The sequence below is a fragment of the Haemorhous mexicanus genome, chromosome 3, assembly GCF_027477595.1.
Source record: "Haemorhous mexicanus isolate bHaeMex1 chromosome 3, bHaeMex1.pri, whole genome shotgun sequence".
NCBI lineage: Eukaryota > Metazoa > Chordata > Aves > Passeriformes > Fringillidae > Haemorhous > Haemorhous mexicanus.
In genome coordinates, this window is record NC_082343.1 from 99,254,680 (window position 1) to 99,275,080 (window position 20,401).

Here is a 20,401-nt window from a genome sequence, read left to right on the forward strand (position 1 = left end):
AGAATCTGCTTAAGCAATTGTTGAACTGAGACCTAATGAGATGTCTACAGTACAATATAGTATTTTCACTCAGACCGGCAAAGTTAAAATCATAAATGCAAATCTTTATGAAGTATTTAAGGAAAACTGCTTAAAAGCTTTTGTCTTTCAAATCCTTGGTTTTGCAAATTTGCTATAATAATAAAAATCTACTATTTAAGCACTGAATGATAAAATTTCTTACAAATATAATTTGGAAGTATTAATATAGTATTCAATAACTAAGTCAATCAATGCTAATTCCATCACAGAAACTCTTCAGCATATCAATAACTCTATGTGTTCTTCCCTCTCTCTTTCATAGATGAAAATGGCAAATAAATGCTGTTCTGCCTCTGACCAGGTAGGATTTCCATTATATTGTCCAATTTTTTTAATTTGTGTGATTACATTGTTGGAAAATTTGTAGAGCTTGCATATACACATCTCGTCAGTTTTAAAACTGACTGGTGGATGGACTGCAAGACCAGTGATGGGAGAGCAAATCCCTCCCACTGTAAGGTCAGATTTGTGACCACTTCAGGAACCTGAACAGGCTCAAGCCTATGGGACCTGATGAGATGCATCCCAGAGTCCTAAGAGAACTGGCTGATGTAGTTGCCAAGCCACTCTCCACGATGTTTGCAAAGTCATAGAAGTCAGGTGAAGCCCCTAGTGAGAAGTAGAGAGGAAACATTGCACCCGCTTTTAAAACTGATAGAAAGGAGGAACCCAGGAACTACCGACCTGTCAGCCTCATCCATGTTCCTGGGAAGATCAAGGAACAGATCCTCCTAGAAGTTGTGATAAGGCACTTGAAGGGGAGGGAGGATTTGGGGAGCAGAAAACTAACTGTGTCCTGGGCTGCATCAAAAGTAGAGTGGCCAGCAGGTCAGGGCAGGTGATTCTGCCCCTCTACTCCACTCTTGTGACACCTCTCTACCTCTGCATCCAGCTCTAAGGCTCCCAAAATAAGAAGGGCATGGACCAGATCTAACAGATCCAGAGGAGGGCCACAAAGATAATCAGAGGGATGGAAAACCAATCCTGTGAGGAGAGACTGGGGGAGCTGGGGCTATTCAGCCTAGAGAAGGGAAGGCTCCAGCATGACCTTATTGAAGCCTTTCAGCATCTAAAGGGGGCCTATAAGAATGACAGGGACAAACTTTTAGCAGAACATATTGTAATAGGACAAGAGGTACTAATTTTCAACTCAAAGAGTGTTGATTTAGTTTAGCCATAAAAAAGAAGTTTTTCTTACATTAAGGGTGGTAAGGCACTGGCAAAGGCTGCCCAGAGAGGTGGCGCATGCCCCATCCCTGGAAACATTCAAGATCAGGTTAGTGGAGCTCTGAGCAATCTGATCTTTCTGAAGATGTGCCAGCTTTTTGCAGTGGGGTTGACCTCCATTACATTTAAAGCTCCCTTCCAACCCAAACTGTTCTATAATTCTGTGATTTAATTGCTCTCTTTGTCATGGGCTTTTAATTATTAATTAAACCAATATGAAAAACAGGGGATTATGAATGCCAGGGGAAAAGGTATTGGATTTGGATATCTTTTATTGGATTAACTGTCTACTGCAAGTGCTTTAGTAACTATTCAGTTTTTTCCTTATCAGTTTGGGTACACCTAATGAGTGCAGTTGAAAAAAAGGCATACTCTCCCTCAATTTTTAAAACTTTTGGAGACATACAACTATATACATACCATTAGATACATAATTTGATTTCCTATATTAATAGACTAGTCTCCACAAACTGCCTAAATAATCAGTGCAGAAATGTATTCTGTTCCAGAGAGCTGTTCGAGTGTGAAAGTTGGTATCAGTGCTTTAAATCATCCTTTAGGGGAGTCACTTTTGCTAATCTTGACTTGCCTCAGCCTACCATCTAAAGTAGGTGCCTAAAGTTAGGCAGTAACAATCTATTTCCTTTTTCCATTCCTAGTATGAAAAGACCAATTAGGACCTTAATTTCAGGAGCTGAAAATTTAAGGTACAACTGACAGCAACAAACATTGGATTGTTCTCTGCCAAAAAGTGAGAAAAAAAAAGTTTATAATGAATTTGGGAGATAAGTAAACAAAACTAAAAAACATAAAAATATTAAAAGAGCCATTTTGATCAACTCAGAATTTATATGTCCTGTTAAAGTTTGCTTTAAAAGCAATCAAGATGTGAATTCTCAGATACATACATATATATATATATCACAAAGGCATCATATGAAATTTGGCAAGAAGAAGATTATTTTTGGACTAGATAAATGGAGCCTATTAGTGTCAGTTACATAATGTTTGTACAGACCTGAATAGCTCTTGTTAAATCTTATTAAGGCAATTGATTTAAAATTTAAGCAAAGGATAACCTTAAGAGATTGAAGGTCACTTGAAGAATTGCCTTGAAGTAAAATTTGTGATAGCTGCAAATTTATCTTTTCTTTTGAGCGTGGACATTCCTGAAGAATTAAACAGGTCCTTAGATTTTCATTACTGTGTTGCCTGGGGTGAGTTTTCTTCATTGCTTTTAGAGTGCAACTTAATCTTTCATAGAGGGAGAAGGTTGGATGTGGATAGGTTTCATCCAGATTGTGTTTTTCATAGGCCATTAAAAAACTAGGATTCAAGGTTATCAAGAATGTAAAAAATTACTTTGTTAAACCTGGCTTTCTTCTCTTTCTTCTTTGTCTTTTATATTGCCTCTGACTGGTTTTTTTTTTTGGGTTTTTTTTTTTTTTTTTTTTTTTTTTTTTTTTTTGCAAACTAGATCTCCAGAACGTAATGAATTCTGTACACATTTTAAAAAAAGAAAAGAGGAAAGGACTAAGATATTGGCTCTTGGGTCTAAACCAGCTTTATTTATGAGTCTCTTTGCCAAAAGATGTCAAACAAATATGGTGTGATTCTTAGCCTGTGCAGGGACATAATTTAGACTTTGATGATCCTTGCAGATCATTTCCAGCTCAGAATATTCTATGACTCTCTGATTCTATGACTTTGCTCTGTGTCTATGACCCAAAGTTAGAGGTATTAGGCAAGGTAGTAGAAGTTGTAGTTATTATTGATATGTGTATATTGTTAAACATATCAATTTATATTGACAGTACCAGGTCATGACGTTAATTGGTCTGGCTACTTCCACACTTTTAAATTCCTTTTTCCCACCAAAGTAGGGTGTTTGCATTTAAACTGCCTGTTGGAAATTATTTCCACCAAAGCTAAAATCCCAGACTATCTGTGGAAATTGTTTGGCGAGTTTTAGCTATACCAGGACATGTCATGATAGTTACTCCAAGTCAAGGACTACAAGATTTTAAGAAATATTCAGGGATTACACAAATTTAAAAGGTATTAAATAGGTAGCACTGCTGAAGCTCTGGTTCTAAGTGTCTATGTAACCTGTGTCAGTGATGAAACACACAGCATCCAAGCATCATAACTTTTGTTTTTGCTTGATATCATTATTATAATACTCTAGAGATTTGAAAGCACTTGATTCTTTGTTAGATTTCGGACTCAATTTTCAAAACATACATACTGCTGGATTGATTTTTATTTTTCATGAAAGTAAATTAGCCAATTCTTTCTCTTTACAGATAAAAATACTCACAATGGTTTTTCTTTTGTTTATTTGCTGGATAGTTTTTAATCTTTTTAAGACCTAAACTTTTATCATTATTATTTCAGGGAATTTGTGTCTGCCAAGTGACATATCTAAACATTAGGAAAGGGCAAATGATATGGTTGCTCATGGAATAAAGAAGGAGAAATTGGACAATTAGATACTACTCAATTTGACTTCAATCCCTGTAAAGAAATTTGAAATAAACAAAATACCTGTGTGGAGCAGAAAGATGACAAATGACTGCCCTGAAGGATTCTTCAATAGCAAATCATGACAAGTAATCAAATTTTCTCTTGTGAACCTGTAACATATCCTGTGGATGTGTGACAGGAGGGTGCTGCAACATATCTTGATTCTAGCAAGGTTTTTGACAACTTCTGACATTAAAATATTTTAAAGAAGTATAATATGGATTTGGTTGTACAGCTTTTGTTTGATAATCCAATAGAAGTTATAGATGGCTCACTTTCGAATCTGACATATTGACTAGAAGTTCTGAAGAGGTGACCTGGATCCAGTTCCCTTGAATACTGCCTTTATGGTGCATTAGCAAAAGTAAGCCTACTAATTTTGCAGGCATTAAGCTTTAAAACACCATGTTAAACATATGCATGATCTTGCCATATTGAATAGTGAGTCTGAAAACCAGGATTGAAGCCAATTAGGACATGGCATACATGCAAGAATAATTAAGTATATGTAGAAGACTGGGAAAAACTGAAGAGGTTTTTACTGCAAAATGCTTGATGGTTATCTGGGGGAGGGATAATTTTTTCCAGAAAAGATTGGTTTTCCTTTGTTTTATTAGAACTCAAAGATGACCCTATCTGCAGAAGCCAGTCAGATAGAGACAATATGAAAAACAACATGTTCATTTTTAAGACTGATTACTATGGTTTATTATTATGCGTTATTATTACATCAGCCTGCTGTATCCAGGTACAGGGTTGACCAACAGACACCCCAAAAACTTGAATTCCTTTGGTATACCTAATATTTCTTTTTTCCCCCCTTTTTCCCCTTGCAAATAAGGAATTCACCCGCACTTTACTGCTTCTCTATTGGCCCTTATTTTTTCTGAATTCCACATGCTCATTTGATTTTTTCAGCCTTAATCTATGATAGCACCACAGCTGTCTGCAAATCAGTCATCTTTTTCATTATCTTTTGGCATTCTTCACCCATTATTCACTTTCTTTTAGTGTATTTCACCTTCTGGCCTACCCCCTTAGTGATGTTTACACCCTTGTTGGCTTCAGCTTCCAGCCAGCTCCTCCCTTCACATCGTGAGCCGTGTCCAGCAGTGTCTCACACTCTTACCTTGTCAGTTTAACATCAGGCCAGGCTGGCTGCTCACCTGCAGGCCAGAACAACCATGTCTGCCCATGGCTTTTGAGAAAGGCAGGCATTGTGGGCTGTACCTAAGCCAGCTACTGTAGAACATGCTAAGTGTTCCCATTGCTGCAAGGCCTTGGCCGGAATACTGCCTCTGCTTTTGTGCACCGTGTTTCTGAAAAGGCATTGACCAGAGGTTTTCTGTGGCCTCTGTGGACAGGCTGAAAAAAATACAGAAGTATTAAAGAAATATTCAATAATTATAACTTTTTGCTCAGAGAATAACATGTGAAAAGCAACAAAGAACGATGGCCGCACAAGCTACACATCCTTGTTCGGGGATTTTTGCTCCATTTGTGAACTAAGTTTTTTTAATTCTTCCACTCTTAAGGTGAAAATCATTTGAGTCTTTAGTAGATAAGGCAATAATTGTGATTACAGTGAGGCTGATTCATGCTTGACAGGAGAAATAAATTGCTAGAATAGATTATTGAGAGAAAATAGGCAGCCTCCACTTTAGCAGAGGTCCTGAGAACATTAGAGAAGCATTTTTTAAAAACAAAATAGGTATCAGGTCTACTGCATTTTTGAGAGGTTGTTGTCATCACATTGCAAAGTTCCATAGCATCTTGCTGAGTTCTCATGGGCAGCTCCTCACAACTCTGACTCCTTCAGAGTACAACCAACAAACTCAAGCTCTCTCCCTAACCAGCTAACCCACTCTTTTGTAGCACTCATCTTCTCATTGGACACAGCTGTGGCCTATTAAAGGCAGGCCTGTTCCTAATCTTTGGTGATTAGTACAGCTGCAACTCCTCAGGTGTGAGATTACCTTCTGCACTATTTTCTTACATTCTATCCCCCCATCCAGGGTAATAAGCTTTTCAGAAGCCTCTTTTCTACTCTGTGTTGGATAATTATAAAATCATAATTCTAAATAAGAAGTTTTTCAAATATGAAGGGTTTTCTCATTGTTCCTCATAGCAGAATTGCTGCTGCAGGTGTGCCATTAACATGTTTGCCCGGCTTCATCCTGCAGCATACAAGAAACCCTGCTCGTGAAAGAGCATTTTTTTTCCTCCTCTTTTTTTTTTTTCCCTCAAAAAAGAGAAAAATGTTTCTAAAAATATGAAATGTAGCAATAAAATTACTTAATCCTAATGGTTAGTCTGGAAAAGTTAGATTCTTGAAGACTATAATTTTACATTTTACACCTGTAGAAAGGGAGCAACACTAAATTCCTTTAAGCATAGAGATAGAATTGAAATCTTCTTTGGTTTTTTGACTTTATTTATGTGGGAGGACAGCTTTTATTTCCTAATGAAATTGCCTTGATTTGCTTCAGAGACTTTTTCTGGCATCTCAGATCCTCAACTGAAAAAACTTTAACAGATGAAGAATCACTTAAAAACACTGAGCTTTTTAACCCCTAGTCAGCTGATATGCAGTGCTGTGAGGTAAATATGCTCTGTGAGATAAACAGCTATAGTTTGAAATAGTTTCTTCTTTATTTTTTCCACTTATTGTTGTAATACTGCTAAAATACAAAGCAGACATATAAGAAAAAAAAAGTTGTGAACAATGTGAGTTTTGCATTTTTCTTTAGTTTGCTTAGTTCCTGCTGCATAAATAGTGCTACTGATCTGCTATAATATAAGAATGCATAACCAGTAAGGCAGTTTACTGGTTGTAGCTGTCTTCAAGAGAGTGTTTTGTGCTTTGGATCCTAATTTGAATAAGAAGGCTGTAATGAGTATAGGTGAGAGATATCAGGTTCGATTTACCAGCCTCCTGTTAAAACAAGCAAACAAATAGTAGAAACCTTTATCCCTACCCAAAAGGACTTGTAATCTAAATTTTTCCAAGGCAGACAATGCCTGGGAAGATGCATGATTTTAGTTACATAACTATCTTCATACTTCTCTTCATTCAGCATTGTGTGGATATGTTGCCATTTGTGGTGTTCAAACTGTGCCCAGCTCGGAGTTATAAATTTTGTTCTTGAACTAAAGCACAAAGAACACTTGTGTCATAATTTCTAAGTTCCTCTACGCTTTGCTCTCTAGAACATTGTGTTTTGAATAGTAGCCATTCAGACATAACTGAATGCAACTTATGCACAATGGAAAACAGTAATATAATACAACAAAGCTTAGAGCATTACAATCTTATTTTTTATTTTTATTTTACTTTTAGTTAAATTTTATGTATGTGTAAGGACTGCTTGTCTTCCCTCCCAGTCCTGCCCCAATAGCTGTTCTCTTCAAAATATACCATCTACCACTTGTTTTGGAAAAGATCCCCCAAAATGATTAAGGATGCCTCAAGAGGTACTTCTCTTTGCTTTCTTGATTTGTTGTAGTTGCAATGTGCCTCATGGTATGACACTGGTTCTTAACTTGCAAGTCAGTCTGGCATCTCTTGTAGATCCTTATCCCACTTTAATTTCATAAATGTATCTGTCTGTTCTGACATGTCATACATAGGCATCTACTTGATTTTCTTTCTTCAATTCCCTCCTGAGTGTTTTGCATCTTTTACTTTTCATAAGTATTTAACTAAAAGTACTATATACAAAATTTACTGACTGCTTTATTAAATTTAACACATTAAGTTTCCAGTTACTGCAGCATCTAGATGCTTTATTGCTGCAGGAAAACAATAAATGCAAATAAGAACTTTCATTTATCTGCTATGATTGGATTACATTTTGTTAGTGACTTGTTTTATCTCCTTGTAATGAGTGCCATTGCTCATTTTCTTCTTACAGGAACTTTTGGAAAGTGTATTAGAGCATGTTAGGAACTTAATAATGTATCAGTGATATATGGGCAATTTTCAAACAGTAGTGAAAGCAGTGATGAGAAGGGACAGTTTGCAGTATAATGCCTTGTGAGCACTCCTGAAAATTTCAAATGGCATGTTTTAATCAAAAAAACAGAACATTTTTTTAGTCCCAGACTAACATTCCCACCCACATACTACGACCACATTAAAATCTCAGTAACCCAGTAAACCACAAACAGCTTGTAATTAAGTACCAACATTTGTTTGCAGTTGTTCCATACAGATTTTGTTGAACTGAATAATTCTTTCTGCTTTTGCTCCATACAGATTTTGTTGAACTGAATAATTCTTTCTGCTTTTGTTCCATACAGATTTTGTTGAACTGAATAATAATTCTTTCTCCATTTCTGAAATCTAAAAGACCATTAAATAAACCAGTCAATAAGAAAGATATGTAGAAAGAAAGTAAAAACCCCTAAAATATATTGGATATATTTCTTTTTGTCCGTGTTATTGATATTAAGACCCTGATAAACTGAATATATAATATCATTGTAGTAGAGTAGCAACAATAATATAGTATTTTTTTAAGTAATGCGATGTCTGAACATCCTGCCTCAACACTTTTGCTGACTACTTTAGAAACAATGTTTTAGTGAGAGTTATTCAATTTACAGAACAGCAAATCAAGAACTGGAAGGGCTACTGTATTTATTTTGCTGTTTCTTAGATCTCCTTGAAATGTTAGTGCTCAGAAGAACAGTATGGAGAAGGATTGTCTGGCTCAACATCCTGATTTATTATTCATTTATTGATAAATTGATTGACAAAAACCATAGTTGATACATTATATACCAGCATTAGAAAACAATTTATGAGGTCTTCATATTATAGGTATGAAAATTCATCCATACAATTAGCGAGGGCTTTGACATTTCTTCCCACTGTAAATCATTTCCTTCTGTAAGTGTAGCCTTAGTTGAAAATGAGCAAGCTTCTCAGCAATACTTGTACACTCAAATTGGTGACTCATTCTAGATTTAAGTACCTGTTTAATGTGTGCAAAATGGAGCCTGGAATGTTTTTGCTTTGTTATTTTTCGGTAAAGACATTCATGATATTCTGCTACCACACCATGGCATTCTTATTTATGGCATTTCGTTATAAATTTGTATTTACTTCAAAGATTAAGCATGCAATCTTATTTCTTCATTTCATTTTTTCTTAGCATTCGTTTATCTGGAAAATAAAGGCATGCAGTGCAACGCTGCTACCATTGTGTAACTACTGGATTTGATACCTAATTCTTTGAAAACATAAATGTGATAAAGCATATATGAAAATCTATAAACTCTGAAAGACAACAAGTGTGACAAAGACTTTTAATAACAGTTGCAAACATGAGCCTGGTGAAAGACGTTTGATTTCAGATAAATATAGCGTTTTGTTTAGTGTATGTGTAATAGAAATATCAGTATGTCCAAGTTTGCTATAGATAAAGTATTATGGTTTTATAAACTACTGAACTACTTGGGTACATGTAGATTTTCTGCTGGCTCAAATGAGAGTCTGCTTTGACCTGCACAGATAGCTTTTAAAACAGGGATTATTTCAGATAAGATTCAGACTACCTGTACTAAAGTTTAAGTCTCTTCAAGGACTTCTGACACATTGGCATTATACTGTATGCTTCAAGAATATGGAAATGGTTGCAAGGCAAATGTGAAGTAGATGATGCATCCCATGCTACTTAAACCACTCACGATCCACTGAAAAAGAGAACTTTAATTTTCAATTATTTTCTTTTACAGATCATACATATGGGATGGGTAAATGAGAGACTTGAAGGAACTGATTCATCTCAGCTCTATAAATTCAAGTTTCTGGCCCTGAAGGGTTCATCCTTCTACATTTTCAGCACTCCACCGGTAAAAAAGTTGACATTTTTGTATCAGTTTGTTTGTTACGACTGGTTTTGTTTTCCTTTACCAAGTGAAGTTTTCAGCTGAGATTTCAACGTATGTTAAAGTCCCAGATGCCACTGAATTTCAATAAACTGTAGCTATTTAGCCTCTTTCAAGGTCCTCTGGAAAGCTTGCTGTATGTTTTGTTTTTTGAAGTTGCCAAGGTCAGGTTTTGTTTTGGTTGGTTAGGCCTAATATTTCTTCCCTTATTTATTTTAAAGTATTTTGTAGCTACGAGTTGGTAGCTACTTTCCTTTCTGAAAGACAAGATGCATCATGAAATAAACCATCCATACTATTGGAGGATAATTGTGGATGCTTCACTCAAGCAAGGGATTAAAGTGCCAAGTGTATAGGTTGAACTAGTCTTGCTTTGATAATTTGTATACCTCATAACAAGAACTCTGTTTCACAACAGGTGCCTTTTATAATATTTTTCTAAAAATTAATTTAGAATGGTGAAATGGAAATGATCTGTAGAATTCTAAACTGTTTAAAAAAATTGCCCTTACTTTCCACATGGTAATGTTTAATCCTTTCTTTTTTCTCCAGAAAACCTTTGCCCTAAACAAATCATAAAATAGTTAAATGCGGACTTAGCATGAAATGCATCAATTTTACAACTTGCTTACGGTTTTGCTCAGTCTCCCAGTTTTGTCTGCTGGTACAACGAAAATCTGATTCTTTATATGTGTAGTCTCTGCAGTACCATTGGGAAGTACAAACTTTCCAAAAGTTAGTTGAATGAAGTGCAAGAAGTAAAATTTCCCCCTCTCTAGATTGAAATTATTAATCCAATGATTCCAATTAACTTCAGACATTCTAAAATGGCCAATAGTATTCTTTTTAAAATGAGGCAACTCATCTGGGAAAAGCAGGGAGATTCCCCCTCTGAAAATTGGTGGTTTCATATGTTAAGCCAAGGAACTAAAATGTGATTAAATTACAACAATTTAATTAAAATCTGAAAACTATCCAGAAGTATTAAAGAAATAAATAACACACCACATGAATGATTTTCCTCTATAAATTTTTATTGTTGTCTTCAGACCTGTTTCTAGGACACATTTTTATATCATTAAAATTGTACATCTATATGATACTATTTTGGGATAAACTACTTCATTTACCATTTTCAGCACTCTACAAAGAACGGACAAGTGGGGATGACTGGTAATTGAAATTATCTGACAGAATCTATTATCCTCTTAGAAATTTTTTTGTAGGAGCCTTGGCTTTCAAAAAATGAACAAAGGGGATCCCTTTGATCAATGTGTTGTGTCGTCAATGCTATGATGCACCAGTAAATGTGAAAGAGTCTATAAATCATAAAACTTGTTGACCGGTTTTCTTGCTCTTTTAACATTCCCCAGATGTCTCTCATCAAGGGAAAAACCCCCATAAACTAAAGACCAAATTCACAGTTTCCAGCAACCTCCTATCTGGAGACTTCAAACCTGGATCTAAAGCCACACTTTGAAGCTGATTGTCATTCTCCTGAGGCCACCTCCTGCCGTGGCTTTTGCTGATGCCCTTCCATGTGGCTCTCTCCACGATCCCCTTGCAGCCCTGCAGTGCAGCCCAGCAGTGCAGCAGGGCCAGTCTTGGGCTCCACAGCCCTGCCCTGCCCAGCCATGGTCCCACAAGCCAGGGCCAGCCAGGGGCCCAGGTCCAGCCCAGCCTCAGCCTGTCACTGCTCCCAGGGACACGGCTGGTGCCCAGAGCTGGGGCTGCCCCAGTCCCCATGGCTGCCCTGCTCCTGGCTGGGCCCTGCTGGGATGGAGGCCACCACTTCAGAGCAGCCCATGTGGCAGTGGTTTCTTTCCTGGGCTAAAGCAGAGCTAACATAGCCATGTTTGGGCTGATGCTGAGCAGGGCTGGTGCAGCCTTTCCATTCTCACTGCTCACCCAGCAAACTGCCTGGGGTTGGGACAGGCTGTGGGGGACACAGCCAAGACAGCTGATTTAAATAGAGCAAAAGGGATTTCCTGTGCCATGAAACGTCATGCTCAGCAATAAAAAATGAGGATTTGGTCTTCAAAAGTAGCCATTGCTTGGAGAATGGCTGGGCATTGGTCTGCTTGGGGTGAGCAGTGTGCAATTGCCTTTGCATGAATTTATTTCTTCCCCTTTCCATCACTTATTAAACTGTCCTCTTCTTGCCCGATGCATCTTCTTGATTTTGCTCCTACTATTGTCTCTCCTGTCCCATAGCAGGGGGATGGGGAGCTAGTGGGGGGCTGTGTGGTGTTTGGCTGTGTGACAAGGTCAATCCACTGCAGGGCCATGAGTTGGGACCTATCTGGCAGGGACCCTGCCCTGACAGAGCCCGGAGAGCTCCTGTGGCACTGGTTCTGTGCCACGTGTCCCAGCTCTGTAGCTGGAAACACAGCTCCCTCCACAAGACTGTGCACTGAGCTCTTTCACTGCTTTTAGAGATATTTGATGCTACTGCTCTTACCATTGCTCCTACCATGGTTTGGTTGCTTTACTATTTTAAGCAGGAAAAAAGAAAAACAGAAAAGAAAGATTGTTTAATCACAAAAATACAAATGTTGCAATTTGCTTGATCTTTAGCAGATACAAGTTTAACATGTTTTATTTCTGAGATGTTGCTATTGCTATTTGTATTCTGAATCAATGTTGCATATCAGTGTATCCATATAGTGTGCACAGAGCAGATGACCTATAAATTCTACACTTATCTTTATCCATAATTTTACAACTGCTTGTAAAAGGATGTAGTAGAATTTCCACTCTTTTTCTATTCCATTGTGTGTTAAAGATGATGCGACTGTAAATACAGCTGCTAATTTTCATTAGAATGGAAAACATAGTTATATATGAGCAAAATTAAAATTGTGGAAAAAGGTGGATATTATACTATGAAATAAATCACTATGACAAGTAATATTCTATTTATATGCTATTTCTACAATATCTCAGATGGTGATTCCAGAAATGTAGAGGCTTCACCACAGAAGTAAATATCAAGAATCGTGTGATTAACAGAGAAGGGTCGTTTTGCATCCCTGAAGTGGCTTAGCTGATTGTATTGAAGAAATTTACAGATTTCATTTACACACTGCTATATTAGAAATGTGACACATTTCTAAAAACTGAATATCTGAAAAACACCACTTAACCAGAAGAAATTATTCTTGTGTCAGTTTTAATATACAAGCAGTACTTTATTACATTCTAAAAGCATCTATAAAATTCTTGTCAATTTTCAGATATTGGAAAAGTTCTAAATTCATATCCCAGAAGAAAATGAGGAAAAAATATTCTAAATTATCATTCAAAATCAAACTATTTTTTTGTATCTTTGAAAACTCCAGAAAATAATTTAATGTTTTTATGGAATATGGGCTAGATGGAGGGGACATTTCCACTGTTTGCTTTTTTTATGTTTCCCTTATAGTTTATTATGATTTTTACATTAAAATATTCAAGTAGCCATAACCTTAGATCTGTTGTGTAACCCTTAATTGCAAAACTATCTTTTTAAATGTGATTAAATAAATAGCACTGAAGTGATTTAACATGAAGGCAGATAGACAATCACTGCATAAGCTGTTTATAATTTTAAGAAAATAATAAATAGAAGAATATTGTGAAAGTAACAGAAATAGTTCCACATGTGACAGTATAGAGAAGCTTGCACAATGTAATTAAGACAAGCAGTGTTTTTCATGCTGCCATGTAAGTTCTAAATACTAAAAAGAATATTAAAAAAAAACAACTGTTCTTAGTTTATTTTTCTTTTCCATTAAGGGGTGAAGAGACCAGTGTAATTAGGTACTCTTTACCTAGAAGTATTTTGTCTTCTCATTAGAGCTTTTTAGTACTTCTAGGCAGGTTGGATGCTTCTGCTTAATTCTCAGATAATGCAGCATTTGCTGTATTCCAGTAATAAATACTATTGGCACTTTAATATTTTTTCCTTTAAATTTATTCAAATATTTTTAATAATTTGGGGAGTTCTGGAGACTTCTAGAATCAGATTCTGTGTTCAGAAAAGAGTCCAAGAGTAAGTTATATTAATTCAATTTTAGTGATTTTTGAAGTATGACTCTCTTTTACATTCACCCCATATTTCTTTATTTAGTGGTGGTCGCTGAGCAGGCATGAAAGTCTTTAATGCCTATTGTCAGTTCTTGGCTTCTTTTCTCTGCCTCTGTCAAGGCTGGGATTGAAGGCACTCGAGATGGTACTTTGTGTTCAGACTTAGGTGCTTATTTTTTCATATCTATGTTACAGTCTCACAGGCAGTGAGTTCTGCAGTATTTCATTAACAAGGTGCAAAATGGCTAACTACCTTTTATTACAAGGTCTTTTAAGGCTAACCTATCCAATTAAAGAAATGGCACCTAAATTATCTTCGCTTTTAACCCGAAAACCAATCACTCAAAGTCCACAATGCAGACTTTTCTATCCAATTGCAAAATACCACCCAAACCCATAGAGAAAAAGGAAGAAGAAGGTAAAGAAGAAGATAAAGAAGGTAAAGAAGAAAGACCCTCCACCCAAAAACCTCCATCTTGCTCCATATATATTACTATAGTCTAAGACCCCAAACTTTAAGTTTTCCATCCTGCAATATTACACACTTCTAATCAAACTACACACCTGTAATCCCAGTGCTGTCAGTCAATTTTGGAAGCCTTCTCCATGGCCTCTGGTCAAATGCAGTGCTCTCCTGGGAGTCAGAGTCTGTCAGCACAGAAAATCTAAAATTCTCAGCATCTAGAACAACAACACCTATTTTATAATTGCAGAGTTTTCTTCTAGGGAGTAATTTTGTGAGCTAATTGTTTACAGTGTGTGTCAAAATGAGTTTAACTTCATTGTTTTCTTTCTATTTTAAACCATAACTTTTTAAAGAAAAGCCAGTGATTAACTCACATATTTAAAGGTAAGTATATTTGAAGTAGGAGTTTGAACTGATGATGAGATACCCCAGTCTATATAAAGCTAGATTTTTTGTTTATTTTCAGGACTCTACTGTAATGCCTGTTTTTAAACCATGGGGAAATTGCAAAAACTCATGCTAAAGTACTTCTGCAACACTTGGAACTTTTGTACTCTAGGTGCCTTTTGTAGTCTCTCATTAGAGACTTAGAATTGTAATTTCAGATTCCTATTTTTTGTAACCCTGTTTGATTTTATTATCTTTTTGATCAGCTCAGTGTTACCTGTGAGTTTACAAATGTCTTAGTTTTGCAATGTTTGCAATGTTTTGCAATGTATTCATCCTGAAAGGAATAATACAGCTAGATGTCTACAGAACCAAGTACTCAACACATACTACACTGGGTTAGCTGAGGAGGTGGTCTGCCAAGACTATAAATAACAACTTTCAGCTCCTCTTGGTCATAAATTCATGTAGTAGATGAACACAAATTAAAGTAGAGGCTTACTGAATGCTAATTGAAACTCATGCATTTTGACACTCTTTCTGAAACTGTCTGAACTAAATTCATATGAATGCAAGCATGTCTCATTGAGTCATCTATTCTGAGTATAGCTGTTTGAAATGTTTTATCAAATGCTTCATAAAAAATAATAACGCTGTCATGCCAAGAAATTGCAATGTATAGAATACCTGCAGGAACAAGTCCAAGGGGAAATAATGAGGAAAAACTTCTTTATTGACTAAGAAATATACTTGGGTATCTCATTTATCTTAGGTACTTGTTACCAGTTATTACATGTGTGATGATGGATAACCTGGAATAAACTGGAACATTCTTTAAATCAAATGAAGGATATTGAAATTTTCATGAGCTTTCCTGATTATTTCCAGCTTTTCTTCTTGACTAGGAGTACATGGTTGTTTGTGGGGTTTTAAAAGTGAAGCAGTCTGCAGCAGTAACATTTAAAACTTAGACATAACTTGATAGTGCTGATAAAACAATAAATAATGTCAGCTGTCTGTTTAGATTCTAGTATTCCTTTGTAATATATTTATTTTGCCTCCTTAAAATTCCTCTCAACATGCCATTTGTGTTTTGAGACCCTTGCACACAGTGCTATTGAGACTGTTTCACTCTCTAAGTGTGGTAGCCTTTCTCTGACATTGACATAGACAGATAAAGAAAACCTTGGCTTATATAGGTGACAGCAGTTGTCACTATCACTGCCTGCCTCTGCTGAAAAAGTCACATGAGGTTACACAGCATCAAAAGATGAAAGAGATGTGTGGAATAATGGGAAGAAATCTGAACTATTCAGAGTAAATTTAATGGCACAGCAGTGTCACCTTCATCCATCATTAATAGTGCAAAGATCTCCAACAGTTAAAATCAATCTTCAGGAATCAAAACAAATGATATGGGCAAATGAAAGTCCATTCATATCTCAACAGCTTTCAGGTCATAGCCTATGTCACCAAAGCCAGTGGCATAAACACCAAATGAATCAGTGCTTATGCTTCTATGTCTAGCCACTTACAGCAATAAATGGGTTCTCCTGCTGTTAAGTAAGATGGAAAAGATCCTTTCCCTTTGAGAAATTCAAGACCAAATAATGAACTAGGCTCCATTCTACTCTAAACCTTATTTTGCAAGAAGCATGAATATCCCTTTGGAGGATCAACAGTAATGGAGCAAAACATGTATTATTTAATTATTTTCTTTTCAAAATAGCCATCAAAGAAGAAAATATTTCCCTGAACATAAGATTAAGCAAAGACCTGCACTGCTTGCTGTATTGTGAGCCTGTAAAAATGTTCATTTCTTTATGAATTGACTCTATAAGTCCTCTGTTTCAGTTGTTTCAAAACTTAGGTAATTTCTTATTTGTACAATAATTAAATTGCAAAACTCTAATCAAATATTGAATGGACTTACAAGGAGATAAGTAGAAATGGAAACCTAAAAAATAGAAAGGTATGTCTAAAAATTGCTCCCTTTTTAAAAAGTGATGGGAGGACAAGTTAGTACCTAAAATTTCTTTACATTTCTTTTCTAAACCAGATGTCATTAGATTAAATTTGAAAAAGTTTAAGTAGTACTATGTGTTTTTATCATGTAGCTTTAAAATTACCTGTATGTAATGTTTTGAGCTTTAATTTTTGAGACATTGCTTATAGCAAAACCAAATGTATAATCTGTTTTACATTTTCTGTATTGTATTCAAGTGATGTTTGCCATTTGATTGTTAAAATATAGAAATATGAAATGGAAAATCCTAGAATGTGAGTCCCTCTATATCTTGAAAAGATGTAATGCTAGAACTTCTAGAGTTTTTCAGTCCCATTTCAGTAGGTGATCCATAATATCTAAATATATTCATCTAAAGAAACTACTCTAAATCTAAGAGAAGGAGGGAGAAGATTAGATTATTAGATTTAATTCTTAATAATTAGATTATTAAGAATTGATTTAGATTGTTAAGATTAGAAAGAAACTACCACCAAGTTCACATTACTCCTCCAAAGGACTCTGAAGTTACATTTCATAACTAACAGAAGTCCCATTAGAGGCCTGTAAGTGTTGTAGTGGTTTGGATTCTTATCAAGTTATACAATTCTGTTTAACAGCTTAGAATTTGAAGAGACTTGAAAATTAAACATTAAATAAATTTTAAAAGAATAAATTAAATAAATTTTAAAAGAACAAAAACATTTTGATACCTCCATGCAAATCATCAGGAGAAATACTAAATTTTTAAAGGTGAATTATGTGCTACTGTGAACACAGAGAAAAAGGATCTGTGATTGAATTTCATAGTTTTTTTTCTAGCTAAGTTTCATCCACATAAACCAGATGTTTGACAGAAAAGCTTTTCTTTATTTTATTTGTTTTAATTTATTTTTTCTCCTTTCTTCCTTTTGGTTGGGGTGTGGGAATAGGACAAAGCTATATAAGTGCTAGAATTTTAAATTATCAAAATTACTATTGAAGTTACCAAAATACTTATTTCCATATGCCAAAAGCCTCAGAGGTGCAACCTAGTCAAATCCTTCATCTAACTATGCAGCCCTTCCTCTGCATTCCCCAAGAGCTAGAATTTTGAACTAAAACATATAACCAAAAATTATCCATATTCCCATTGAATTTTTCCTGTGTATGAGTTCTTTTCTTTTCTTGAAAAATGTAGGCTGGGTACTGTTTTTAAAAGAAAACAGATTATCACATCATATCATTAGGTAGAATTTTGGTAAAACTTTAATCATTCTTGCTGATCAGATTTTAACAGCCTGTCATGTCAACGGGATTAGGTAATGAAATCAAAAGAAAACAAAATATAGGTGTTTTCTTATTATTGAGCACACAGTTGATATTTTTCTTGATTATAAATATTGCTGCCACATAGTCATTTTCCAGTTTTAGAATAAAGATTGAGTTACTGCCTCCCTAGTGCATGTAAACTCAAAACTGAAATTAGGACTACATCTTTATCATAAGATCTTTTTCATATTGAGACATGAAGCTGAATGACTCCTTGTTTGAGGCTGAGTTCTCTGTGTTAGCATCTTGAGAAATAAAAATGCTTATGTAACTAACCACAGAGATTACAAAGATGTTTCCATCATAGGAAAAGAAAAAGTAAATTATTTAACACCTTTTATTTCGTCTTTCTGGAAAAATTTTATACTATTTGACAGCCTTTTCTAAATGCTGGATATTAAATGTAGTGATGTGCCTGTATGTAAAAGATCCAGTAGAATAATGACGGGTGAAACCTTTTCCATTTTTTTTCATCTGAACAGGATTTTCAAAGAAAAAAATGTGTTAATAATTATTATTTTTTTATATTATAGGTGAGCACACTAGACTGGGTACGAGCTGAAAAAATCTATAACCTCTGTGAGGTTCTATTTAAAATTCACAAGGTAGGTTTCCCAACAGTTTCAGTGATTTTATTTAGTAAAGTTAACCTTTTCCTGTTGATGATAAGCTCAAATTAATCTTAACTAGGAATAACTAGTATTCAAATAGTTCTTCTATAAAAAGAATATAGTTCTTGTTATAAAAAGCTATTTGCAATTGCTAGTGCATTAGCTGTGCAAGTATAAGAAAATATGGAAAATAGGTTAAGCTCCAAGTGAGCAAGTTACTAACATGTTTTCTTACTGAAGAAAGTTTTCAGTATTAGAGCTGTATGAAGTATCAGTGAGACACACTATTAAGTATAATGATATTAGGTTTTTCATAGTGAGTCAGATTTTCAAGCAAACATGATGAAAAATAATCTTGTTGTAATTCTTGATCCATATAAAGATATTTTCATTTTAGAAATTAAAAATATAAAATTATGTCCTTGTTGTATCATATGTATTGATTGTTGTATCAAGTATTGTAGTGGTTTTTCCTTTACAAAGGGAAACATGTTTGGTTTGTTTCCCATAGAATAAATTTCCTTCCCCCAACTAGAAAAAGTTGTGTTTTCTGTCTAGCTTGTCCCAATTAAAGTTTTGCATCAAAATATTACACTTTGTGTAAATAATTGACTTTTGGAATATATTGTCTAGTAAATTGCATCAGATAGATTAATTTTGTTCTCCAACAAAAATAAAACCTTTGCAGATGAGATAGGGCTACTGTTTGTCTAGGAGAGTAAAGAATATTTTCAGAAAAAAACCCTATCTTTTCAGATAAAATACTATTTCACTGAAAAATTAAAGCTCATCTTTAATTCTCACCAGCTGCTGCCCTTCTCCGCTGTTTCTGTTTGACCACACACTGATGTGGTGGAAAAGGCAGGTTGTTGCTGTTACCTGTTACTGATCCTGCACTGCAGCAAAAGTGCTTAAGGTTTTTGATTTGGTCTTGATGGGGTTGGTTTGGTTTGGTTTGGTTTGGTTTGGTTTGGTTTGGTTTGGTTTGGTTTGGTTTGGTTTGGTTTGGTTTGGTTTGGGGTGTGTAGGTTTTTTTGTGTTGTAGGGGTTTTTTATGTGTTGGGTTTTTTTCTGCTGGAGGTCATTCAGGGAAGGAAGTGTTTTGGCACTACCATGCCAGGAAAACAGTAGTCCTGGAGTTCAGGACTAGAGCTCAACTCCACAGGCATAGGAGGAGAGCCAAATTCTTGTAAGTCATGGCATTATTTTTGTGTGACCATGTCTCCAGCTGGGAACATATGGGCAAATTCAGGTCCTTCCCATCACTAACATACCAACAAAAAGTAGATGTTCTGTCACAGATCATTTATTTAGTCTCCTTCATATTTTTTATAATTTTACTTTTGGCTCATAAATAAATCAGGCACCAATGAAATATATACATACTAAGCTTTTTGGGAAGATTTTCCTGTGGCTTGGGTTTTGGTTTTGGTTTTTCTCCTGTAAGTGTTACTGCTAAAACTCAGTTCTTCCTGGAATATTATGGTAATTTCAAGGATATTCTGTCTTTCTGCAACTTCTGCATTACTTTTTCATTAAGAGGCAAAAGTTGGGAAATAAACTACTCACAGTTCATCTCATTAATGTTCTTGACATTTTAATAAATGAATGCTTAATTGCCAGTCTTCATGAATAAGTAAGCTAAAGTGCAAAAGCTCGAATTGAACTCCTTAACCTCTTTTCTGTTGATTCTTTGGTATAAATGACAATGAGGCAAACAGAACAAATCCAAAAAATTGAAAGAGATTAAGGTTTCTGCATTAGATATGATAGACTTACGTTGTAAAAGCTGCCATTTGGGGAGGGTGTTCTTCAGGATTTTCA

General features: G+C 35.4%; 1 protein-coding gene across 1 annotated transcript in view; it reads left to right on the forward strand.

Moving 5' to 3' along the window:
- SNTG2 (syntrophin gamma 2) overlaps positions 1–20,401 on the forward strand; it is a 137,936-nt gene that overhangs the window by 87,186 nt on the left and 30,349 nt on the right. Inside the window, exons 11-13 of the mRNA XM_059843310.1 lie at positions 344–382; positions 9,577–9,693; positions 18,500–18,571. Of these exons, the coding sequence (XP_059699293.1) occupies positions 344–382; positions 9,577–9,693; positions 18,500–18,571 (228 nt within the window). The remainder of the gene's footprint in view (positions 1–343; positions 383–9,576; positions 9,694–18,499; positions 18,572–20,401) is intronic.